The sequence below is a fragment of the Phyllostomus discolor genome, chromosome X, assembly GCF_004126475.2.
Source record: "Phyllostomus discolor isolate MPI-MPIP mPhyDis1 chromosome X, mPhyDis1.pri.v3, whole genome shotgun sequence".
Lineage (NCBI taxonomy): Eukaryota > Metazoa > Chordata > Mammalia > Chiroptera > Phyllostomidae > Phyllostomus > Phyllostomus discolor.
Window position 1 is genome coordinate 80349946 of NC_050198.1, and position 22465 is coordinate 80372410.

At 36.5% G+C, this 22465-nt stretch overlaps 1 protein-coding gene across 4 annotated transcripts in view; it reads left to right on the forward strand.

Moving 5' to 3' along the window:
- Positions 1 to 21340, forward strand: part of SLC25A14 (solute carrier family 25 member 14) — a 30353-nt gene extending 9013 nt beyond the window's left edge. For all 4 annotated transcript variants that reach the window (XM_028522967.2, XM_028522968.2, XM_036016312.1 and 1 more), the window contains 6 exons: positions 1294 to 1379; positions 4104 to 4199; positions 9593 to 9717; positions 10663 to 10798; positions 19862 to 19942; positions 20897 to 21340. In XM_028522967.2, coding sequence (XP_028378768.2) covers positions 1294 to 1379; positions 4104 to 4199; positions 9593 to 9717; positions 10663 to 10798; positions 19862 to 19942; positions 20897 to 20938 — 566 coding nt within the window. In that variant the 3' untranslated portion in view covers positions 20939 to 21340. The remainder of the gene's footprint in view (positions 1 to 1293; positions 1380 to 4103; positions 4200 to 9592; positions 9718 to 10662; positions 10799 to 19861; positions 19943 to 20896) is intronic.
- Positions 21341 to 22465: the final 1125 nt, after the last annotated feature.

Here is a 22465-nt window from a genome sequence, read left to right on the forward strand (position 1 = left end):
CAACAACAAGAGGACTTCAACTATAAGGACTTTTCTAACTGCTGATATTTTAAAAAAGGTTTTATTTATTTATTTTTAGAGAAAGGGGAAGGGAGGGAGAGGAACATCCATGTGTGAATCATTGATCAGTGGCCTTTCTCACACCTCCAACTGGGGACCTGGCCCACAACCCAGGCATGTGCCCTGACCTGTTCCCTGACCCAGAATCAAACTGGTGACCTTTCGATTTACGGGACAATGCCCAACCCACTGAGCCACACCAGCCAGGGCTGTAGCTGCTGATTTTGACAAGTTTTTGTTAGGTGGAGTAATTTTATGCTATTATATTGTAGATTCCGATGTACCTGGGGCCACTTTATCCACATTAGTATTATATGCTTGAGCCACTGTAGTATTATATGTCTGTTTATTTGCTGCTGCAACAGTGCCAGCCTGATGCTGTACTAAATGGTTATTTTATTACAGGCCTGGGGCTGTTAACATGATTGGGAACAGCTGGAGAACCTTTTGGTTAGCAGTATTCTCTGTATCACTTTATGAAATCAATTTTTTCTGGAGCTTTGTTTTTGAGGATCCTGAAGGATTTGCTTCTTGAAGTCATTTCCTTACACAGATTCTTCACTTGGGTTTATATAGTTTCTATTTGTGGGCTCATCATGGTGAAGAGGCATGGTAAAGATTGAATTTTAACTTTAGAATAATATGTTTTGGTTTTCTTGTTTTGTTTTGTTTTGTCTTGTCTTGTTTTTGGTAGTCGAAGGGGTATAGTTCCAAATGACTAGTTTTTCACATTTGATTACAGAAACCTGTAAATAAATAGAGGCCAGTTGATACTAAGGCCAGTCAAAATTAATATTTAGAATTTTTTCCATTAGACAATGATTTTATGTTTTAACATTCTTTCCTGAGATTTTATTGATGATTCTCCAGAAAAAGTTTCTATTCTGATTTAAAAAGTCTTTTTCTTTAGATATTTGAGATGATTGAGGGGTAAATACCATGTTTGAATTTGTGTGTGGTATTAGCAGTAGTATATAACAACAGGACGTGTTTCACTGTCTTTTAGAAATAGTTTTTTAAAACAATGATTTATGTATTACAATTTTTATATGTTGCAGTACTGATTTGAAGTGTAGAAATATTTGGGTTTTTTTTTTCCATAAGCTTTGTGCTTCATTTTACAGTTATGTCTCTGACTAGGGTTCCTTTCCTCTGATACCTCAGTACTCTGTTCTCAGAAACTGGTACCTAATATGTGCAGACATTTCTTTCTTTCTTTGCTCCTTTTTACAGATGAAACTCTTCTAGTTAATATGATCTGTGGGGTAGTGTCAGGAGTGATATCTTCCACTATAGCCAATCCCACTGATGTACTAAAGGTAAGGAGGTCTGGTAGCATTGGATGTATGCAGTGTGATGTGAAAAGATCATGAGTTTTGAGTCAGATTTGGGTTTAGATTCCCCACTCTATCACTTGACAGCTGTAAAACTTGGGGCAAATTGCTTAATTGCTTTAAGCCTGTTTTTTCGTTTATAAAATGAAATTAATTCAGTATTTGTCAAATAAGGTTGTTAGGGATTATAGATAATATATATAAACTGTCTGTCATTGTACTTGGTAGGTAGCAGATGCTCAATAAATAGTATTCAATTTGTTAAGACATGTGTTAATCCATTGGTCTTCAAACCAGAATATGCAAGCCTCTATAAGGTCTTTCCAAGGGCTATGCAATTTTAAGGAAACTATTTTCAAGATCCCTTACTTCCATTTGTATTCTTTTCTGAAAGCGATCTGAGAGTAAACTTGTATATATAATAGTCTTTTCCTCACTTTACAAAAGCAAGGCACATTCCCCACCCCTTCCAGAGCTTAGTATGGTATATTGGCCTGTGGTGTAAGCTGGGGTACCAAACAAAGTGATAAATCAAAATGCAGTTTTTGGAGAAACCCCTTTTAATAACTGATTGAAGTACCTTAAATCTGTACTGTTTTTGTCTTTTCCTGTCTTATCCATATTTCTATTAAGTGAGATTTGGCTTTAAAATGGTATATTTTGGCTTTTGTTGGGATATTCTGAATTCAGAACCAGAATAGTATAGGTTAGTGGTGCTGAGGTTTTAAAATATAATTGGATTTCTTTCAGATTTTATCAAAACAGAATGAAACATTTATTTTAATACCAATCTTCATTTTATTTTATCTTATTAAATGGCAAACATTTTCTGTTTATTAACTTATTTGAACATATGATTAATTATTGGCACTAAATATATGGTAAAATGTGTGAGAGGATCTCAAGTCACAGTCAGACTGTGACAATACCAATATAGGATTTATAATCACAGTTGGGCTGTTCAGTCCTTTTACTTATCCTTGGACAGCTCTTTCCCTGGTTTATTATCCATTGCTTCCTTGCCTTTGTGCATGTAGTTCTATTTCTGCCTCAGTGCTTTCCCCCCTTTCCTCATGAATTTATCCTTCAAGACCGTTCAGGAATAGGGCCAGGACTAGGATGAGGTATTCTCTTTGGGTGCAAAATGGAAGGGGATGCCAAAACACTCAGGAATCAAGAGAAATAACACTTTTGTGCAATAATTTTCAAAGGTTAAAATGAATGCAAAAATTGATGAACAAGCTATTAATATTTTGTACAATTCATCTCACTTGCCTGATCCTAATCCCACCGTGTTGGATCCTGTATTTAGTTACAATCATTTGATATTTGGTTCTTTGTATATTCTTGTATATTAATTTTGACTTTTAAAAATATTTCATTAAGATATTACTTACCTGGATTACTGAAGTATTTTGTATGTTCCTCCTACATTTTGTGCCTGAGGGAAGTGCCACACTTGTTGCTTCACCTGAGTCCCAGCCCTACTCAGGAATCATCTCCTTAAAGAAATATATGATTTGGTTCCAGGGTAGAGGGGGGCAAAGGGGAAAATTTGGGACAACTGTAATAGTATAAACAATAAAATATAATTTAAATAAAAAAAGAAATCTTCTACTTATCATAGGATATTTGTGTTTTCAGTATGTTTTTGTGATAGTTTCTATTCTGATTTAATTTGGTTCAGGTTTTTATTTCAACTCTTAGTAGTAGCATTTGACATTCTACATAAAAACATGTTTCTGTTACATGACATTTATTGAAATGTAGAATTTTGCTTCATGAAAATCAGGGCTACAATTGGGCCACTAGTATTTAGTGATTGACTAATATGATTCTATATGTGAAGAGTCAGTGGGAAATCATATCAAATCTTTCACATGGCTTTTTAGTGCTATATCTCCTTCCTTGTGCTTCTCAAAGGCCACTTTACAGAACACAGTATCATGCTTTTTACAAACAAAACTCAGTTTAATCTCTTATAGCATAAAATTATATTTTAAAGCATTTTTGCTTTTTATAATTACATTAGCAAAGCATGATCAATGCAGAAAAAAGTGGAAGGCAGGAAAAAAGACAAAAATGGGAAAAATGCTCGTGGGTAACCTCGTCACTCAGACTTAAACCACAGTCAACATTTGGGTATATATATTCATCCAGTCTCCTTGTTGTGTATGTAGTTTAAGTTTACATGTTTTTAACAAAAAAATCACATACCATACATACTGCTTTGCAACCTGCTTTTTCTATACAGCAGTTACTTGTTGGCATTTTTCAATGTCAAATATTATTCTATAACAAAATGTTATGGCTGCATAGTATTCCGTTAACTGGATGCGTCATAAATTTATGCAGCCAATCCTTTGTGGTTTTTGGATATGTAGGCTGTTTGAATTTTTCACTAAACTAGTTATATTTTAGATGAATTGTTTACCACCTTCACTGAGTACTTATTCTTCCTTTTTCCCAAGTTTTCTTGCAACTCCAGAAAAGATGGACTTAGGTATGAGGAGCATGATAAAATCATCTTTATAAGATACTTTGACACAAACTACATTTTTTCTACATATAGTTTAAGATATTAACTTCATAATAATAGCAGGCTGATTTTTCTTTAATTCCCAAATACTGTTTTCTTAATTTTAAATGAGTGAACCATTTCATTTTGGTTTTCTGTCAAAACAAAATGTTCACCTCTTCTTATTTTAGATTCGAATGCAGGCTCAGGGAAGCTTGTTCCAAGGCAGCATGATTGGCAGCTTCATTGATATATACCAACAAGAAGGTACCAAGGGTCTGTGGAGGGTGAGTACTCTTTTCCTATTGTTCTATACTCAGTTCCTAGAATTTGCAAAGACTGCTTTTTATTTAAAGCCATGAAGTTGTGAATTGTCATCTTATACTGTGTAATATTCTTGGTAACCCATAAAGTAAGATAAGAAGCTCCTCGTCACCTAAGAAAGGACCAGAACTTATCAGTCGACTTTATTTTTGCTTAATGTTTGGGGGTTGTATGTATGAGAGAAGATATTACATTATTTGAGATAACTGTTTTGGTTTGTTCAAATTCACAGTGAATTTAGTTCTTCAATATATATTTTTGCCAGCTTTGTACTAACACAGCAGTCTATTTATGATAGTCTCTGTAGTACTTATGTTCTAAAGATGTTGCCCGAGAAAAGCTTTTTTAAATGTAAAAGATACACTGTAAAATACTAAAAAAATATATAAATGAGAAAAAAATCCACCAAGTCTACCTAGCTAGAGATAATCACTTAACATTTTGTCATATTATCTTTCAGTCTTCTATGTATACTTTGTTGTTTTGTTGTTCTTCCTATAATACTTTATTTTAATTACTTAAGATTGTAATATTAAATAAGACTACTAGTAGAATATTCAGAGATAGTCGAATGGGGAGTCTATTAATAGGTTCTTTAAAAAGAGAACTTTGCTTTTTTCTTCCTTTATAATTTTTCCCAACTTCTTGTAATAATTTCAAATATACAGGCAGAAAAGTTGAAAGAATAGAATAATGAACACCTACCTACTTGGATTAAATGACTATTAAATTTTAGCCATATTTGCTTTATCTATTTATGTGTGTATATACACACACATTTTTTTGCTAAACTATTTGAAAGGAAGTTGCAGACATTATGATATTCCCCTAAATACTTCATTATGAATCTCCCAAGAATGAGGACATTCTCCTATCTAATAATACCATTATCTCAATAAGGAAATTAACAGTAAGTCCCTAACATCTAACATCAAGCCCATATTCAAATTTCCTTTATTGATGAGACCAGACCAGCTTTCTTATAGAATGTTTTATCATATTTCACCTGTATTTCCTGTAAACTAGAAATTATATCCATTGGCTTGATTATATTCATGTTAAATATTTTTAGTAAGAGACCTTCATAGGTAAGACTGTGTATTTCATGTTGCATCACACCAATAGGTAGATGTTAGGTTATCCCACAGTGATGCCAAGTTTGATTACCTGGTGAGATGGTATCTACTAGATCTCACCATTGTAAAAGATAAGTTGTTTCCCCCTTTGCAATTAGCAAGTAGTTGATAGGATTATATTCTAGCATCATGCATGTACCCCATTACTTAATAACCTTTCACCTAGTGGTCTTGGCATTCATTAATGATCCTTCAGGTTTGCTTTTTGATAATAGCAGTGTGCAGTTTCTTGATTAGTTTAATATAAAATCATAAAATGGAACTTGCTAGAATTTTTTTTACAAACTAATGCTAAAGGAAAAACAGAGTAATAAACAGAATTGGAAATTTTGTCAGGGAAACATAGCTACTTTATTTTTATTTTTGCATATATTATTTTTTATTTTTATTTTTTATTGCTGTCCAGTTAGTGTTGCCCTGCCTTTTCCCCTTTACTTACCCCTACCCCATCCCCACCCACTCCCACAGTCAATTCCCCCCATTGTCTGCACTCATGAGTCCTCTATTTGTGTTCCTTTTCTTACCCCTTCCTCTTCTTTCCCTGTTACCCCCTCCCTCATGCTCCTTCCTCTCTGGTGATTGTCAATTTGTTCTTTATTTCCAAGTCTCTGGTTATATTTTGCTTGCTTGTTTGTTTAGTTGATTAGGTCCCACTCATAGGTGAGATCATATGGTATTTGTCTTTCATTGCCTGGCTTATTTTACTTAGCATAATGCTTCAGTTCCATCCATGCTGTTGCAAAGGGTAGGAAGAAAGGGTTTGTTTGTTTGTTTCTTTCTTTCTTTCCTTCTTTCTTTCTGAATTCCATCATTTAAGTGTACTACAGTTTTTTTATCCATTCAATTTACTGGTGGGCACTTAGGCTGTTTTCAGCACTTGGCTATTGTAAATAACACTGGTATGAACATTGGGGTATGAACATTGGGCTTTTGAATTGGTGTTTCGGGATTCTTAGTGTAGAGTCCCAGCAGTGGAATGGCTGGATCAAAAGGCAGTTCCATCTTTAGTTTTCTGAGGAAATTCCATACTGTTTTCCACAGAGGCTGCACCTTTCTGCAATCCAACCAACAGTGTATTAGGGTTCCTTTTTTTTTACCAACCTCACCAACACTTACTGTTTGTTGATTTGGTTATGATGGCCATTCTCACCAGTGTGAAGTGGTATCTCATTGTGGTTTTAATTTGCATCTCTCTGATGGCTAGTGATGCTGAGTATTTTTTCATGTGACTTTGGGCCCTCTGTGTGTCTCCTTGGAGAAATGTCTGTTCAGGTCATTTGCCCATTTTTTAATTGAATTGCTTGTCTTCCTGGTGTGGAGTCTTGTGAGTTTCTTAATATATTTTGTAGATCAAACCCTTGTCCAGGGTAGCATTGGCAAATATATTTTCCCATATGGTTGGTTCCCTTTCCACTTTGTTGATGTTTTCTTTGGTTGTACAGAAGCTTTTTAATTTGATGAAGTTCTATTTGTGTATTCTGTCTTTTATTTCCCTTGCTCTAGGGGACATATCAGTGAAAACATTGCTGTGTGGGATATCTGAGATTTTCTTGCCTGTGTTCTCCTCTAGGACTTTTATGGTGTCACAACTTATATTTAAGTTTTTTTACCCATCTTGAGTTTATTATGGTATATGGTGTAAGTTGGTGGTCTAGTTTCAATTTTTTTTTGCATGTACTTATCCAGCTTTCCCACACCACATATATTGAAAAGGCTCTTTTTACTCCGTTTTATGTTCCTGCCCCCTTTTTCAAATATTAACTGACTGTATTGACATGGTTTCATTTTGGGGCTCTTTATTCTGCTCCATTGATGTATGTGTCTGTTCTTATGCCAGTACCAGACTGTTTTGATTACAGTGGCCCTGTAATATAGTTTGATATCAGGTATTGTGATTCCTCCTACTTTGTTCTTCTTTCTCAAAATTGCTGAGGCTATTCAGGGTCACATGTGGTTCCATATAAATTTTTGAAATATTTGTTCTACATATGTAAAATATATCATTGGTATTTCGATAGGAATTGCATCAAATCTATAGATTGCTTTGGGTATTATGGACATTTGTGGTAAAATATGCATAATATAATATTTACCATCTTAACCATTTCAAGTTCAGTTTTGTTAAGTACATTTATACTGCTCTACCACCAGTCTCCAGAATTCTTTTCATCTTGCAAACCTAGGATTCCATATGCATTAAACAACTCTCCATTTTCCCCCTGCCCCCAACCTGATGCTTTCTGTTTCTGTGAATTTGACTATACTGGGTACCTTATATAAGTGGAATCATACTTTTGTCATTTGGTGACTGGCTTATTTTGCTTAGCATAATGCCCTCCGGGTTCATTCATGTTGTCACATGTGTTAGAATTTCTTTCCTTTTTAAGGCTGAATAATATTCTATTGTGTGTATATATGAGGTCTGTCTGGAAAAAGTCCAGCCATTGTTAATAAAATGAAAATGGTTTGTGAGACATTGATGTAACCTGCAGCCAAGGAGAGTGGACTGGAATGCACATGCATGAACAATGATGACTTCACTGTACTAATCAGTGGGGGCAGTAGATGCCATTGAATGAGCATGTGTACTCTGTGGCCATTGCATTCAAAATGACTGAGCAAGTAGAGCAAAGAATCTGCATCAAATTTTGCATTAAGCTTGAACATTGCTCCGTGGAAACTATTCAGATGAATCAGAAGGCCACAGCTATGACAACTGGTGATTGGCAGCTTCATCAGGACAATGCACCCACTTATGCATCTTGTCTCATACAGTTTATTGATGAAACATCAAATCACCCAGATGACTCTCTCCCCGTATAGCCCAGATTTGGTGCCCTGAAACTTCTGGCCTTTCCCCAAACTAAAATCATCTTTGAAAGGGGAGAGAATTCATATAGTAGATGAGATTTAGGAACATATGATAGGACAGCTGATGGTGACTGGGAGAACTGTGTGATGTCCCAGGGTGCGTACTTTGAAGGGGACTGAGTTGTCATTGTCTTAATTGTTGTATGTATAATGTTTCTTGTATCTTGTATCCTCTTCAATAAATGTCTTTGTTTTTCATATCATATGGCTGGATACCTTCTAGACAGAGTATGTGTCACACACACATATATACCTACACACATATGTATGTATGTGTGTGTGTGTGTATAAATAACATGTCTGTGGTCTGAATTCAGCCAGACTGTGAGCTCCAGTTTGGGGCCTTACTGTTCACCAAAGTAGCCTTCTGTAGATGTTGTCTTCTAATAGACTAAAGCAGATGGAGGGGTCAGAGATGAAGGCACTGTTGGATTAGTGAGCCCGATCAGCAGCATAAAACATCTGGTGACAGTACAGCTACATTACTTCCACTGCATACATCGAGTTAGGGATATTAGAGATGATTGATACTTTAATATTATCAGTCTCCCAGAAAGCAGTTGTCTCCACAGTTGTTATTTTCAATTGTAAGCATTTAAACAAAATTTATAAAGGAAAACATTCATTGTGATATTTTTAAATATACAAAGACATAAAAATGGAAATTAACTGGTCTGTTATACTAATTCCAGATGCAGAAAAGTATTTTGGTGTACTTCTCTCTAGCCCTTTACAAAGATTTGGCATGTGTGTATACCTTTTTCTCTAAGTTAGAGTACTATATGTAACTTTATGTCTTGCCTTCTTTAAGGTTATATGTTAAGTATTTTATTGTGTCAGTATTCTTCAAAAACATTTCTTTTAATTCTCTAGAACCTCTGAATTTCCATGTGAACTATAATAGGAGTATTATGCTAGTGAGTGAAATGATGGTAGTGTTACCCAAGGTGGACTTGTGAGGTAGCACCCCTGTTTGCCTTGTCCTTTTCCCTAGCTGCATCATACCTTTACTGTCACCCTAGTATGCCCTTTATGCATATACTAAAATACTGTGAATTAAACTTGGAAGCTCTTTTCTCCCCACTGACTTTTGCTTCATTTTACTTTTTATAACAGCTTTAGTAAGATAATTCACATACCATTACATTCACCACCTCAAAGCATACATAATTTTTTTTTTTAGTAATTCACAGACTTGTTCCAGTATTGATTTGGAAGAGTAACCTCTGTACTTCAGACTTGAATTTTTTTTGTCACTTTTAAATTCACAACCTACTTTGCTTACTTTTAGACTTATGTCATACTACCTGTATATTTTCTTGGTGTCTAACGCCACTTGTATTTTGTAGGGTGTTGTTCCAACTGCTCAACGGGCTGCTATCGTTGTGGGAGTAGAGCTACCAGTCTATGATATTACAAAGAAGCACTTGATATTGTCAGGGGTGATGGGAGACACAATTTTAACTCACTTTGTGTAAGTATGATAGATTGTGTTCATGCCATATTCCCAGTACTTTGAGCACAAAAAGCATCTTTCAGTGAGAGCCTCTTATAGAACAGATACCTTTATTTTATTTTTTAAAGATTTTATTTATTTATTTTTAGAGAGACGGGAAGGGAAGGAGAGAGAGAGGAAGAGAAACATCAGTGTGTGGCTGCCTCTCACATGCCCCCTACTGGGGACCTGGCCCCCAACCCAGGCATGTGCCCTGACTGGGAATTGAACCAGTGATCCTTTGGTTCACAGGCCTGCGCTCAATTCACTGAGCTACAGCAGCCAGGGCTGATACCTTTATTTTCTATCCCAGAAGCTATGATCAATTAGGTCCTTAGAGGCAGTATCTAATACAGCAGCCTATCAGATATCTGTAGGGTTTCCATTTGTTCATACACAGCCTAAATAGCTATTAGTTGCTTTGCTTTATTTTGGCAAGCAAACTTTTATCAGTGAGATTGAGAAAAAAGGTATAATTTAATAGTGCCCCTGAAACAAAACCATAGTTTTGGGCTGAAGACTTTTGCTAGTGTCATCCTACATTTTCTTCTCTTGCAACTTGTATGATATTTTACTACTTAAATGCATTTGGCATGTAATCCTATGTTTTGAAAAATTTACATAACTAATATATGGTGTGTGACACTTCCTGCTTAGGGATCTTGCTAGATTTATAAACTGTCCCCTTTTAAGGAAAAAAAAAAAAAAGCTGTCTAAGTTTCAGATTGAAAAGTGAAAGGGACAACTTTTAAATGATGTCTCTTTAGCAAATATTTTCTTTCTCTTTAGATTATCATGAAAGGACAAGTGCCAGGTTTTATCTGATGAGTCTGACTCATTGTATATTTAAGTTTGGCCTAATTTCTGTTTAGTGGGCAGGGATGGAATTGGGGAAATCTATCTTCTTAAAGTTTTCCTTTTTAGTTCCAGCTTTACATGCGGCTTGGCTGGGGCTCTGGCTTCTAATCCAGTTGATGTGGTTCGAACTCGTATGATGAACCAGAGGGCAATTGTGGGACATGTGGACCTCTACAAGGGTACTTTGGATGGTATTTTAAAGGTATGCACACTGTGGGCTTAGATTAAATTTTTAATCTTCTTTGATGTCTCAGACCTACTTTCAAGGCTTATTCTTAATTGCTACATATAATTCTGAAGATGGAAGAATCATTATATACATTTTTATAGGCTCTCAGAGTAATTCCCAGGTAGAAAAGCTGTGCCCTTGGCAATCCGCTGATGCACAGTGGTCCTTAAACTTGTTACTCTGATTTGAATGCTTGTGACTGCAGGATACTTTTATTAATAGCACCATGTAGAATTGATATAAAGCATTTAACATATCCCCACATTTACCCACTTCAAAAAAGACAGAGTCCCTGTGATAGAAAATCTGGCACTCAATTTTAGTTAAGCATTGGGCTATTGTTCACACTTTTGCTTTGAAAGTTTCTGCGATGTTATTCTTATAGAAAGCAGAATATTGTAAATGAATTATGTGTTATATAATCACTGGTGATAATACTTCTATAGAAAACAAATTTGAGGGTGAAATATGATATTGCCATATGGTTTCTCTGTGGTTCAGTTTAGTGTAACAACTATTTATTATATATCAGGCACATTTTAGTAGGCACAGAGAAATAATAGCATACTACAGGTGTACAAACAGATAATTAACACAGTTGGTAACTGATAACCTCAGGGATCTATGGGAGGAAATCTTAGTCTAGTTTGGAAGTTTAGGATAAGCTCCCTGTAGATGGTGACATCTTGATAATAATAACTCATATATGTTGAGTGCTTTACTATGTATTAGAAATTATCCTAATGAGACCTTATGTATTTTAGTGGTGACCATGTGGTAACATTCATTGACAGAGGCATCACAGGAAAAGGAACAGGTTTTGTGGGAGACATTACAGTTATGGACACTTAGTTTGAGGCTCATGAGAAAGACACAGTGGGTATATTTGCATATACTAGTCTTCACTCAGAGGAGGGTTCAGGGTTGTAGCTGAGAGCCTTGGGAATCAGTAGTGTACAGATGTTACATAACTGTGGAGGGGGAGACCAAGGAGAGCAGGTAGAGGAAGTCACAGCTTTTTTGCCTTCCAAGATCACTGGAGTGTTACAAGATTTGTTCCATTAATAGTGATTCACATAGGCAGTGATTCTTGGACTCTGGAGAGTAGAGTTTAGCAAAAGCCTCCCTTACTGTTTTTCACATGTTCACCCTTCCACTTGACAATCACTGATATAGAGAAAAGAGTAGGGCCAAGGAAATAAATCTGAGGAAATGCTGATTGTTAAGGATTTGACAGATGAGAAACCTAGGAAAGACACCAAAAGATAATAGTTCAAAAGGTATGAGGAAACTTAGAAGAGAATAGTGTCATGGAAGCCAAGGGTGTAAAGAGTTTCAAGAAGGGATGAGTAATTATTTGTGAAATGGAATAGAGAGATCCAGTGTAAGGACTGCAAAGTATCTCTTGGATATAATATTTTCTAGAGAGATTTTCTGGATTGCTGTTTGCAAAGGCCAGCTGCTGTGCATTGAGAAGTGGTTCAATTTAATCATTCATTCATTCAATACAAAAATGTTTAAGTGTCTTATTGCCAGGTACTTTTCTAGGTTGGTGAACAAAAAAAGTCCTGCTTTTCATGACATTATGATTCTAATAGGAAGAGACAGATAAATACCTAAGAAGTGAGGATAAGTAGATAAATATAAAATATTACTTCGGGAAGGTTGGCTACAAGGAGCTAAAGGGAAAATAATATAGTTATAGCTAGTCCTTATTGAACACTTATTATGTGCTACACACTATAATATGTCCTTTAACTCACAACAACCCTGTGGGGTAGGCATTATCTGTCCCATTTTATAAATGATGGATTTTAGGTTCAGAGTAGCTAAGTATTTATCCAAGATTACACACTGGATAAATGTCAGCTCTGGGATTTAAACCAGGGCCTGTCTGATTCCAAAGTTTGTATTTGTAATCACTATTCTGTGTTGTATTGGCAGAAACATATTTTCATGTTGGCAGTAACTTTTAAGTACTTATATTTGCTCACATATTCACTTGCTGTTAAAGTTCTTTAAAACAATTTCACTCTACATTGTCATTATATATAATAGCATCATACTATATTATTTGATCTCTAAGAGTCCCAAAGCACTTTGGTGAGTGGAATTATGCATTCATCTCTGACATAGAAATGAGCAACTGCAAATCTCATTTTGTTACCTCCATCCTAAAACCATTGAATGGCTTGTCATACATCCAGTGATCTATGTGACTTGACCCCTTTTTCCTTCCATAGTGTTATCTTTGCTACCTTTATTCTGCATTTCAGATGTACTGAACAATTTCTAGTACTAGACTTTCTCTCATTCCCAAGTTTTCACCCATGCCATGTACTTTGTTAGATTCCCCCCACTCCATCCTAACTCTCTTTCACTTGGCTAGCGTCTACTGATTATTTAGATCTCATTACTTTTTCATAAAGGCCTTCTCAGAGTATTGAACTAGGTTATAGGTACATAGTTTTGTGCACTTGCTTTATCATAGCATTTATTATACAGTGGAACCTCAGCTCTTGAACGTAATTCATTTCGCAAGGCAGTTTGAGAAACGATTTTTTCGAGAACTGAATCTCCTCTGTCTGTCACGTGAGAGATGCGTGCTTGATCAAGCACTGATACAAGTATCAGTATGTAAGGGTTGTTGGGCTGAGAACCCAAGAACTGAAGTTTTGTTTGACAACTGAGAAATTTCTTCCATGAACAACGTGGTCAAGAACTGAATTGTTTGAGATGGGGGACGCTTGAGAACCAAGGTTTCACTGCATTTTAAAAAATCTTGAGGACCAATTCACACATCATAAAATTAATCTATTCAGAGTAGCTTTTGGTATATTCACAGATATGTGCAACCATCATCACCACAGTTTTATAACATTTTCACTACCTTTCTCTTTTTTAAGTATATTTTATTGATTATGCTATTACAGTTGTCCCAATTTTCTTCTCTCCTTCATCCTCCTCCACCCTGCAGCATTTCCACCCCCTTAGTTCATGTCCATGGGTCGTACATATAAGTTATTTGGTTGCTCTATTTCCTATACTATTCTTAACCTCCCCCTGTCTATTTTGTGCCTACCTATTATGCTTTTTATTCTCTGTGCCTTTGACCCCCATTCTGCCTCTTCCCACCCCCACTAATAACCCTCTGTGTGATCTCCATTTCTGTGATTCTGTTCCTGTTCTACTTGTTTGCTTAGTTTTTGTTTTTTAGGTTCAGTTGTTGATAGTTGTCAGTTTGTTGTCATTTTACTGTTCATAATTTTGATCTTCTTTTTCTTAGATAAGTTCCTTTAACGTTTCATATAATAAGGGCTTGGTTATGATGAACTCCTTTAACTTGACCCTATCTGGGGAGCACTTATTGCCGTTCCATTCTAAATGATAGCTATGCTGGATAGAGTCATCTTGCATGTAGGTCCTTGCCTTTCATGACTTCAAATACTTTTTTCCAGCTCCTCCTTGCCTGTAAGGTTTCTTTTGAGAAATCAGCTGACAGTCTTATGGACACTCCTTTGTAGGTAACTCTCTCCTTTTCTCGTGCTGCTTTTAAGATTCTCTTCTTATCTTTAATCTTGGGTAACTTAATTATGATGTGTCTTGGTGCGTTCCTCCTTGGGTCCAACTTCTTTGGGACTCTCTGAGCTTCCTGGACTTGCATGTCTATTTTCTTCTCCAGATTGGGGAAGTTTTCCTTTATTATTTGTTCAAATAAGTTTTCAATTTCTTGCTTTTCCTCTTCTTCTGGATTAGGATGTTGGAGTGTTTGAAGTTGTTCCAGAGGTTAATAAGCCTCTCTTCATTTTTTTGAATTCTTGTTTCTTCATTCTCTTCTGGTTGAATGTTTATTTCTTCCTTTTTTTCCAAATCATTGATTTGAGTCCCAGTTTTCTTCCCTTCAATGTTGGTTTCCTGTATCTTTTCCTTTATTTTGGTTTGTATAGCCTTTACTTCTTCCTTCATTTTGCAACTGAGCTCAGTCATTTCTGTCAGCATGCTGATTACCAGTGTTTTGAACTCTGCATCAGATAGGTTGTCTATCTCCTCATTGCTTAGTTCTTTTTCTGGAGTTTTAATCTGTTCTTTCATTTAGTGATATTTCTTTATCTCAGCGCACCTGTTGTGTAGTAAGGGGTGGAGCCTTAGGTATTTGCCAGGGTGAGGCAACCCTTTTGCTGTATTGGGGCACTGTCTGTGGGGGAGGGGGATCCAAGAGGGAACAATGCCACTTGCTCAGCTTTTGTCCCACTTTCCATCACTTCCCTATTTCCCACAAGTGGATTGTGCCCTTTCAGGTACTTACTCGCAGGTGGGTATGTTTGTGTACATTTTAGGACCCCGTGGACCTCTCCAAAAGACTCTTGTGTGAGACTGGGAGTTTCCCCCTTTCCTGCAACTCCCACAGATTTTTTATAGCAAGAGGTTTTGAGTCTTTAGTTTCTTTGCACTAAAATCCTGGGTTTTGCGTTCTGTCTCATTCCCCCTTCGTTCCTCCTGGCTTATCTGCATGCGAATGTGGGATCACCCACCTAGTCTGCCAGCTGCTGCCTTGGCCCATGTCCTCTCCACCCTGGATGCCCATCTCTGCCCTGGCTGCTTGTTTCTGCCTCTCCTACCAGTCTGCATGAATTTTTTTTTAACTCCTTGGTTGTTGGACTTCCATGCAAATTTTTTTTCTGGCAATTCTGGTGGTTCTTTGTTTTTAAAGTGGTTGTTATCCTTCTTTTGATGTGCTAGGAAGTGAAGCATTTCTGCCTATGCCTCCATCTTGGCTGGAACCCTGTACCTTTCTTTTAAGAAAATATTTATTGATTTTAGAGAGACAGAGGGAGGGAGAGAGACAGAGAAACATTAGTTTGTTGTTAGTTAGCTATGCATTCACCGGTTGATTTCTTGTATGTACCCTGACTGTGGATCAAACCTGCAACCTTGGCATATCAGGATGATGCCTAACCTTAAAAGGGCTTGACTGGCTCCTTTCATTTACTGTAATGTTTTGAGGTTTACTCATGGTGTAGCATGTATCACTACCTTGTTCCTTTTTATAACTGGATAATATTCTATCGTATGACTAAATCACATTCACATTTTAAAAATTTTATTGTAATTACTTTTATGTTTTATTTTATTTTATTCTTTTTTATTGAATTTATTGGGCTGATATTTGGTTAACAGAACCATACAGGTTTCAAGTATACAACTCAACAAAATACCATCTGCACACTGCATTGTGTACTCATCACCCAAAGTAAAGTTTCTTTCCTTCCCCATTTATCCCCTTTTTGTCTTCCTCTACCTCCCCTCACCCCTTTTCCCTCTGGTTAACAGAATGCTGTTGTCCAATTACACACACACACACACACACTTATGTGTGTGTGTGTGTGTGTGTGTGTGTATGGCTTAATCCATTCATTTTTTTCCACCTAGTCCTCCAACACCCCTCCTCTCTGTAATTACTTTTGATGTCTATCTGCTCAACCCAGTGGATTGTAAGTTCCTTGAAGGCAAGGCAGTGTGCCTCTTGTTTATCAACATTATAGGGATATGTTTATTCACAGCAAATTATTGGTTGAATGAATGTATAATTTCATGAAGTAGCCTGTTATCTCTGTTTATTTACAGAAATTCTTGTTTGTTTCCACATAACTGCCTAAGCCAAAAAGTGTGCTTTCTAGTTCTAATGTTCTAAAGAAATTAGTCAAGGTTTTAGAGCTTTATAAGGATTCAGATGGCTCATAGGAGTGTTAGAGACCCTCACTGTGTTTGTGTGTTCATGTAGGCAATAAATATATATATTTAGATGTTTATTGGAAACTTTATATGCCAGACAATGTTAGGTAGTAGGAAGATAATGTTGAATGAGACAAATATAGTCCCTACTTTCCTGGAGATTATGTTGTAGTTGAGGCAAACAGATGATAAATAGACAAATAATAGGCAGTATAATTTCAGATTGAAGTAAATGCGACGAAAAAACAAACAGAACATAATGAGTTAGTGACTCCATGATGATGGTAGAAAACTACTTTAGCTAGGGTGGCCAGGAAAAGGCTGTGAGGAGGTGACATTAGAGCAGAAGTCTGAGTGATGAGAAGAAGGTGGCCACGTGAAGATCTGAAAGAAAGTTATTTCATAAAGAAGGAACAGGTACAAAGGCCCTGAGTTGGGAATGAGCGGGACATGTTCAAGCATTGAAAAGAAGGCTGATGTGGCTGAGTGTGGTAAATGAAGGAAAAAGTATTGGGTTAGCCAAAAAGTTCATTTTTTCCCATATAAAATGTTGAACATTAACTAATGTTGAACAGTAACTAAACATTACTAGAGCCATCTTATGGAAAAAATGGTTAGTTGTCTTCAACTTCATTTGAAACAATTGTGTTAGAGTGTATTGTGACAGCTGTCATAACAGTGTGCCTTTATTTATTTTTTAAAAGATTTTATTTATTTTTAGACAGAGGGAAAGGGTGGGAGAAAGATAGGGAGAGAAACATCAATGTGTGGTTGCCTCTCATGGGCCTCCTACTGGGGACCTGGCTTGCAAACCAGGCATGTGCCCTGATTGGGAATCAAACTGGCAACCCTTTGGTTTGTAGGCCGGCACTCAATCCACTGAGCCACACCAACCAGCGCTCATATCAGTGTTCATTAAAAAAAAAAAAAACTTATCAAAATTGGTGAATTTTTGTGGAGCCATTTTAATGCTGAAGATGGAAGAAAAATAAGCAACATTTTTGGCACATTATGCTTTGTTATTGCAAGAAAGGAAAAACACAACTGAAATGCAAAAAAATTTGTGCAGTGTATGGAGAAAGTACTGTGAGTGGTCATACATGTCAGAAGTGGTTTGTGAAATTTCATGCTGGAGGTTTCTCACTGGATGATGCTCCATGGTCAGGTAGACCAGTTGAAGTTGATAGTGATCAAATCAAGATATTAAGTGAGAACAATTGACATTACACCATGTGGGAAATAGCTGACATACTCAAAATATCCAAATCAATAAAGTTACTGGTGAAAATGAAGAAGTGTGCTTTTTGTGGAGAAAAACTAAATGAACTTTTTGGCTAACTCAATAGTAGGAAATGAAACCAGAGAGAGAGGCAGGGGCTAAATCATTTAGGATCCTATATGTCATCATAGAAAGCTTGCAATTAGAATGAATTCCACTGGGAAGTCAATGGAGAGCATCAAGCAGGAAAGTGATACTGTCTGATTTAAAATTTCAAAAGATTGTTAAAAGATTGTTTAGGTGGAGATTTTAGACTAGTTAGGAGGCTTATTGTGGTTGTTCAGGTGAGAGGTGATGTGGTTGGATTGTATTTCTAAGATGCCTTATAATTTAAGCAATCTGTGATTGTAGGTTATCAGCATCTGGGCTTTATTTTTGCTGACTTTCACAACTTTTCAATATCTGTTTTCATCTGAGACCCAGGGCATTTGCTGGTAATCCACTGGGGGAACTACATTAACCATCATGTTTTCATAAATAATGCCCTTATTAAATTGCTACATGCTCTAAAAATAGTAAGGATAGTTATCTTGACTATTTGTTTTTTAACATTTAAGTATAGTTGGTATATAATATTATATTAGTTTCAGGTGTACAATAGAGTGATTCAACATTTTTATACCTTACAATATGATCACCACTATACAATGCAGCAATTCTGCTTTTGGGTATTTGTCCAAAGAAATTGAGTATTCTTAATCTATAAGATGGGATAAGGGATATTTATAAATCTGGATTCTGATAATACTGTCTAATCCAGATATATCCATTTTTACTATAATGGTTTCACTTCATCAGTGGAAAGGCAAAATCACATTTTTTCAATGTCTAATACAATGCCTAAATCACAGGAATCGCTTAATGGAAATTTGTCCGTGAAATAGGAACCGTTTCTATAAATTGAATTCAACATTTACCACCAGTTTGTGATCTTTGATATACATGATTTATCATTTAATTCATAATAACCATTCACTTGGTGTGTGTAGAACCCTTTGTATAAAACAGGAAATGCAAACTCAGATCCTCAAAGCATTGATATGAGGTAGGCCATGGCATTATGCAGAACTTACAATAATGAACCACACTCAGAGGATAGTGACTTGCCCAACTCCCTGTTCACCTACCTTGCTTTACTTTTCTATTAGTGTGTATTTCTGAATATACATAAGTTTATGTATTTGTCAGCTCCACTGGAGTATGCACTTCATAAGGGCAGGGACTATATAGGTTATCTTTTGCTGTGTAACAAATTACTCCAAAACTCAGTGCCTTAAAACAACAAACATTTATTATCTCACATTTTCTATGGGTCAGGGATTCAGAAGTGGTTTAGCTGAGGGATTTTAACTTAGATTCTCATGAGGGTGTTGTCCAAATGTCAGCTAGGGCTTCAGTCATCTGATGGCTTAATTGGGGCTGGATTATCTGCTTTAAAGATGATTCATGTGGCTGTTAGCAGGACACCTCTCTTCCTCTCTGGCTGTTTGCAAGAGGCCTTAGTTTCTCACCATGTGGGCCTCTCTTCATGATACAGAAGCTGGCTTCCTCCAGAGTAAATGATCCAAGAGAGAACAAGGCAGAAGCTATATATATTTATAATCTTTTATAATGAGGCATGTGTTCACTACCGTCTTATTCTATTGGTGATACAGACCAATCCTGATATGTGTGGAAGGGCCTACACAAGTGTGTGAGTAACTGGAGGTGGCTTTCTTTGGGGACCATCTTGGAAGCTCTCTATCACAAATACTTTTTGTCTCTTGTTTACTAGTATTACTATTATCTTAGCATCAAGAATACTTTGCATATATTAGGTGCATAATAAATATTTGTTGAATGAATGGGTGGGTGGACTTAGACTACAAATGAATTCAAATGTGCATCTTTAGAAACAAAGGAGACCATTCGTGGAACCATGAGTTGTTGGGGAGGGGCTTAGAAGATGAGCACTAAAATATAAGTAATTGTCAGATGTAAAGAGTACAGGGAATTCACTCTATTTTTTATTATCTTTCTCTCAGATGTGGAAGCACGAGGGCTTTTTTGCACTCTATAAAGGATTTTGGCCGAACTGGCTTCGACTTGGACCCTGGAACATCATTGTATCCTTTTCGAACATGAGAATGAAAGCAAATGTTTCAAGCTCCCAGGTAATTCTAGGCTATAGGAAGGAAAATTTGATTCTTGAAGCCTTTAGGCAAGTGAGAAACTCAAGCATTCTAATGGTGACTATTGAGGATGGAATTGAGAAATGATTTTCAGTTGGAGTCGAAAGCAAACTGAAAGGACTAGAAAAGAGATGGCAAAGTTTCCACTTAGGAAAAAAAAAAAAAACAAAGCACTACCTGTAACAGCAAAATATGGAAAGTGCTATGAAGTTTTTGGAAACTCTGCTGGGAGATGCCCACAGAAAACTCCATGGTGAGGAGGTCCATATCTCCTATCCCCTAACTATAGGAGCCAAGCAGCTAGGGAAACTGTAAGACAGAAAACATTGGTAGGGTGAAGGAATCCAGGGTCAAATAGGGCTATTTCTTCAGGGGTGAATCTCCTTCCTTTAGCTGCATTTGAGTGCCTTCTACATGCAGAGCCATGAATTGGACCCTGTGTATGTTTTCGTGTGTATAGTGGTGAGCATTGCAGGATTTCTTGCCCTTGTGGAGTCTATAGGTTGAGGGAGATAGTATCTTTCTCCCTCCTTGGGATTGCTCTGATCACCTAATGTTTGTAACAATTATTCTAGCATTGAACTAGATGCTGTCATTGATGTTCTTGGTTGTGTGTGTGTGTGTGTGTGTGTGTGTGTGTTGTGTGCCCCTGAAGACTATGTTAGAGTTTTAATCTGTTTATATTACTAAATACCAATGATGATAATGGGCACATGGTGGGCACTCAGTGCATGCTTGATTTGTCAGAAACTTTTTTAAAAAGACTTAAACAAGTGCAACTTAGAATGGCACAGTCTAAGTACCTTAATTTAAGAATGCAATGCACAATTTTAGAACTGATTTGGCTGTCAGTGTTATCTCGGTGATCTTCCATAACTTAATCTTCAGTTTTTTATCACATACGAGCAGCTTAAGAGACTTCAGATCTAAGGACTGAATTATATGTGAACCAAGCCCTGCCAACCTTTGTACTCTTTTCTCTGTTTCCTTGTTCAAATGTATTTTGACAAACTTATAAGTGTTTACTGAACCATTGGTCTCCCAAGAGCCTCCTGATGGAAGAACAATAGGATGGTTCAAAATTGTTCATTTGTTTGTGTTACCATGTTAACTTCCCCGAGAGGGGGTGTTAACATTGAGATTCTGGACCCTGATTGGTATCTTCTGTGAAGATGGATACTGATGGGTGACATTGAAAATGGCCTTCTTTTCAAATGTGGGTTAAATGTAGTTGGTTAGCCCCAGACTAGAGCAGAAGGCATAGGCTAGGGCAGTTACTGCTATGTATGTTACAGACCTTGGTTCTCATTAAAGTATTTATTGCAAGAATCACTTTGGCTTTGTCTTCATTTAGTATTTTCTCATTTGCCAACTCTTTATAAGTTACATTTTCCAGAAAGTGGTAAAGAGAAGGTAACTATGAAATTGAACCTGGACACCTAAGCACATTTATGGGAACAGACTAAGTGTCACTAAGTATATTGTTGTTTTCCACTGTCATTCATTGTCATAATGTCACTCACATGTAAACATCAGGCAAATGGTCCTTTCCTAAGCATAAATAATAAAAAGAACAAGCAGCTCATTTGAAAGTGTCTTCAGATAAAATGCTTTAAAAAGGCTTAAAATAGAGCCCTGTGTCTAGGCTTCTTATAATTGTCTTATGTGCAAAAAGTCCTGCCTACTTTCTTGTACTAGAATAGTGCCTAGCACATTGAAGGCTCTCAAATATTTGTGGAATGAGTAGTTTAGTTTCTTCATATTTATCCATTCATTATTTGTTTAAAAAATATTATGTGTGTATTATGTACTAGATGCTGAGAATATAAAAAGTTAAGACAGTCTGTTTTCAAACTCACATCATAGTAGGAGAAACAATTTAAGTCAATAATTATAGTAGGCACTAAGTACTATGTAAAAGATAAACCAAGTTCTGCAGCACAGAGGAAGGAACAGCCAGTTACCTAGGGGATTGGGCAAAGGCTTCATAGTGGAGGTGACATTTGTGCTAAAAAGCAGACGTTAGTTACCATGTGGATGATGTAGGAAATGACATTCCAGGTGGGAGAATGGGGAAAAATTCAGAGTGGCAAAGATGTAGGGCAGTGGTTTTCAAATACTACACGGGGCAGAATCACCTGGCAATCTTGTGCAAATGTAGGTCCTTGTGTCCCATCATCTGAGAACCTAACCTTACTTGGGTCAAAGGCATTTTGCTTTTGTTATAGGCAGTCAATGCAGGTGAACCTTAGATTATACTTTGAGAAGTACTTGTAAAGAAATATGGGCTAGAATGAAAGGAAATAAGAATAGTGTGGCAAAAGGGTCAAATTATGAAGAGTCTCTATATGCCCAAGGAAAGTTTGACTTTTATCCTGAGAGATGGGGCAGACTAAGGAAGTTTACAATAGGGAAATAATATAACCAGCTTTTGTTTTTTTTAGGAAGATAACCCTA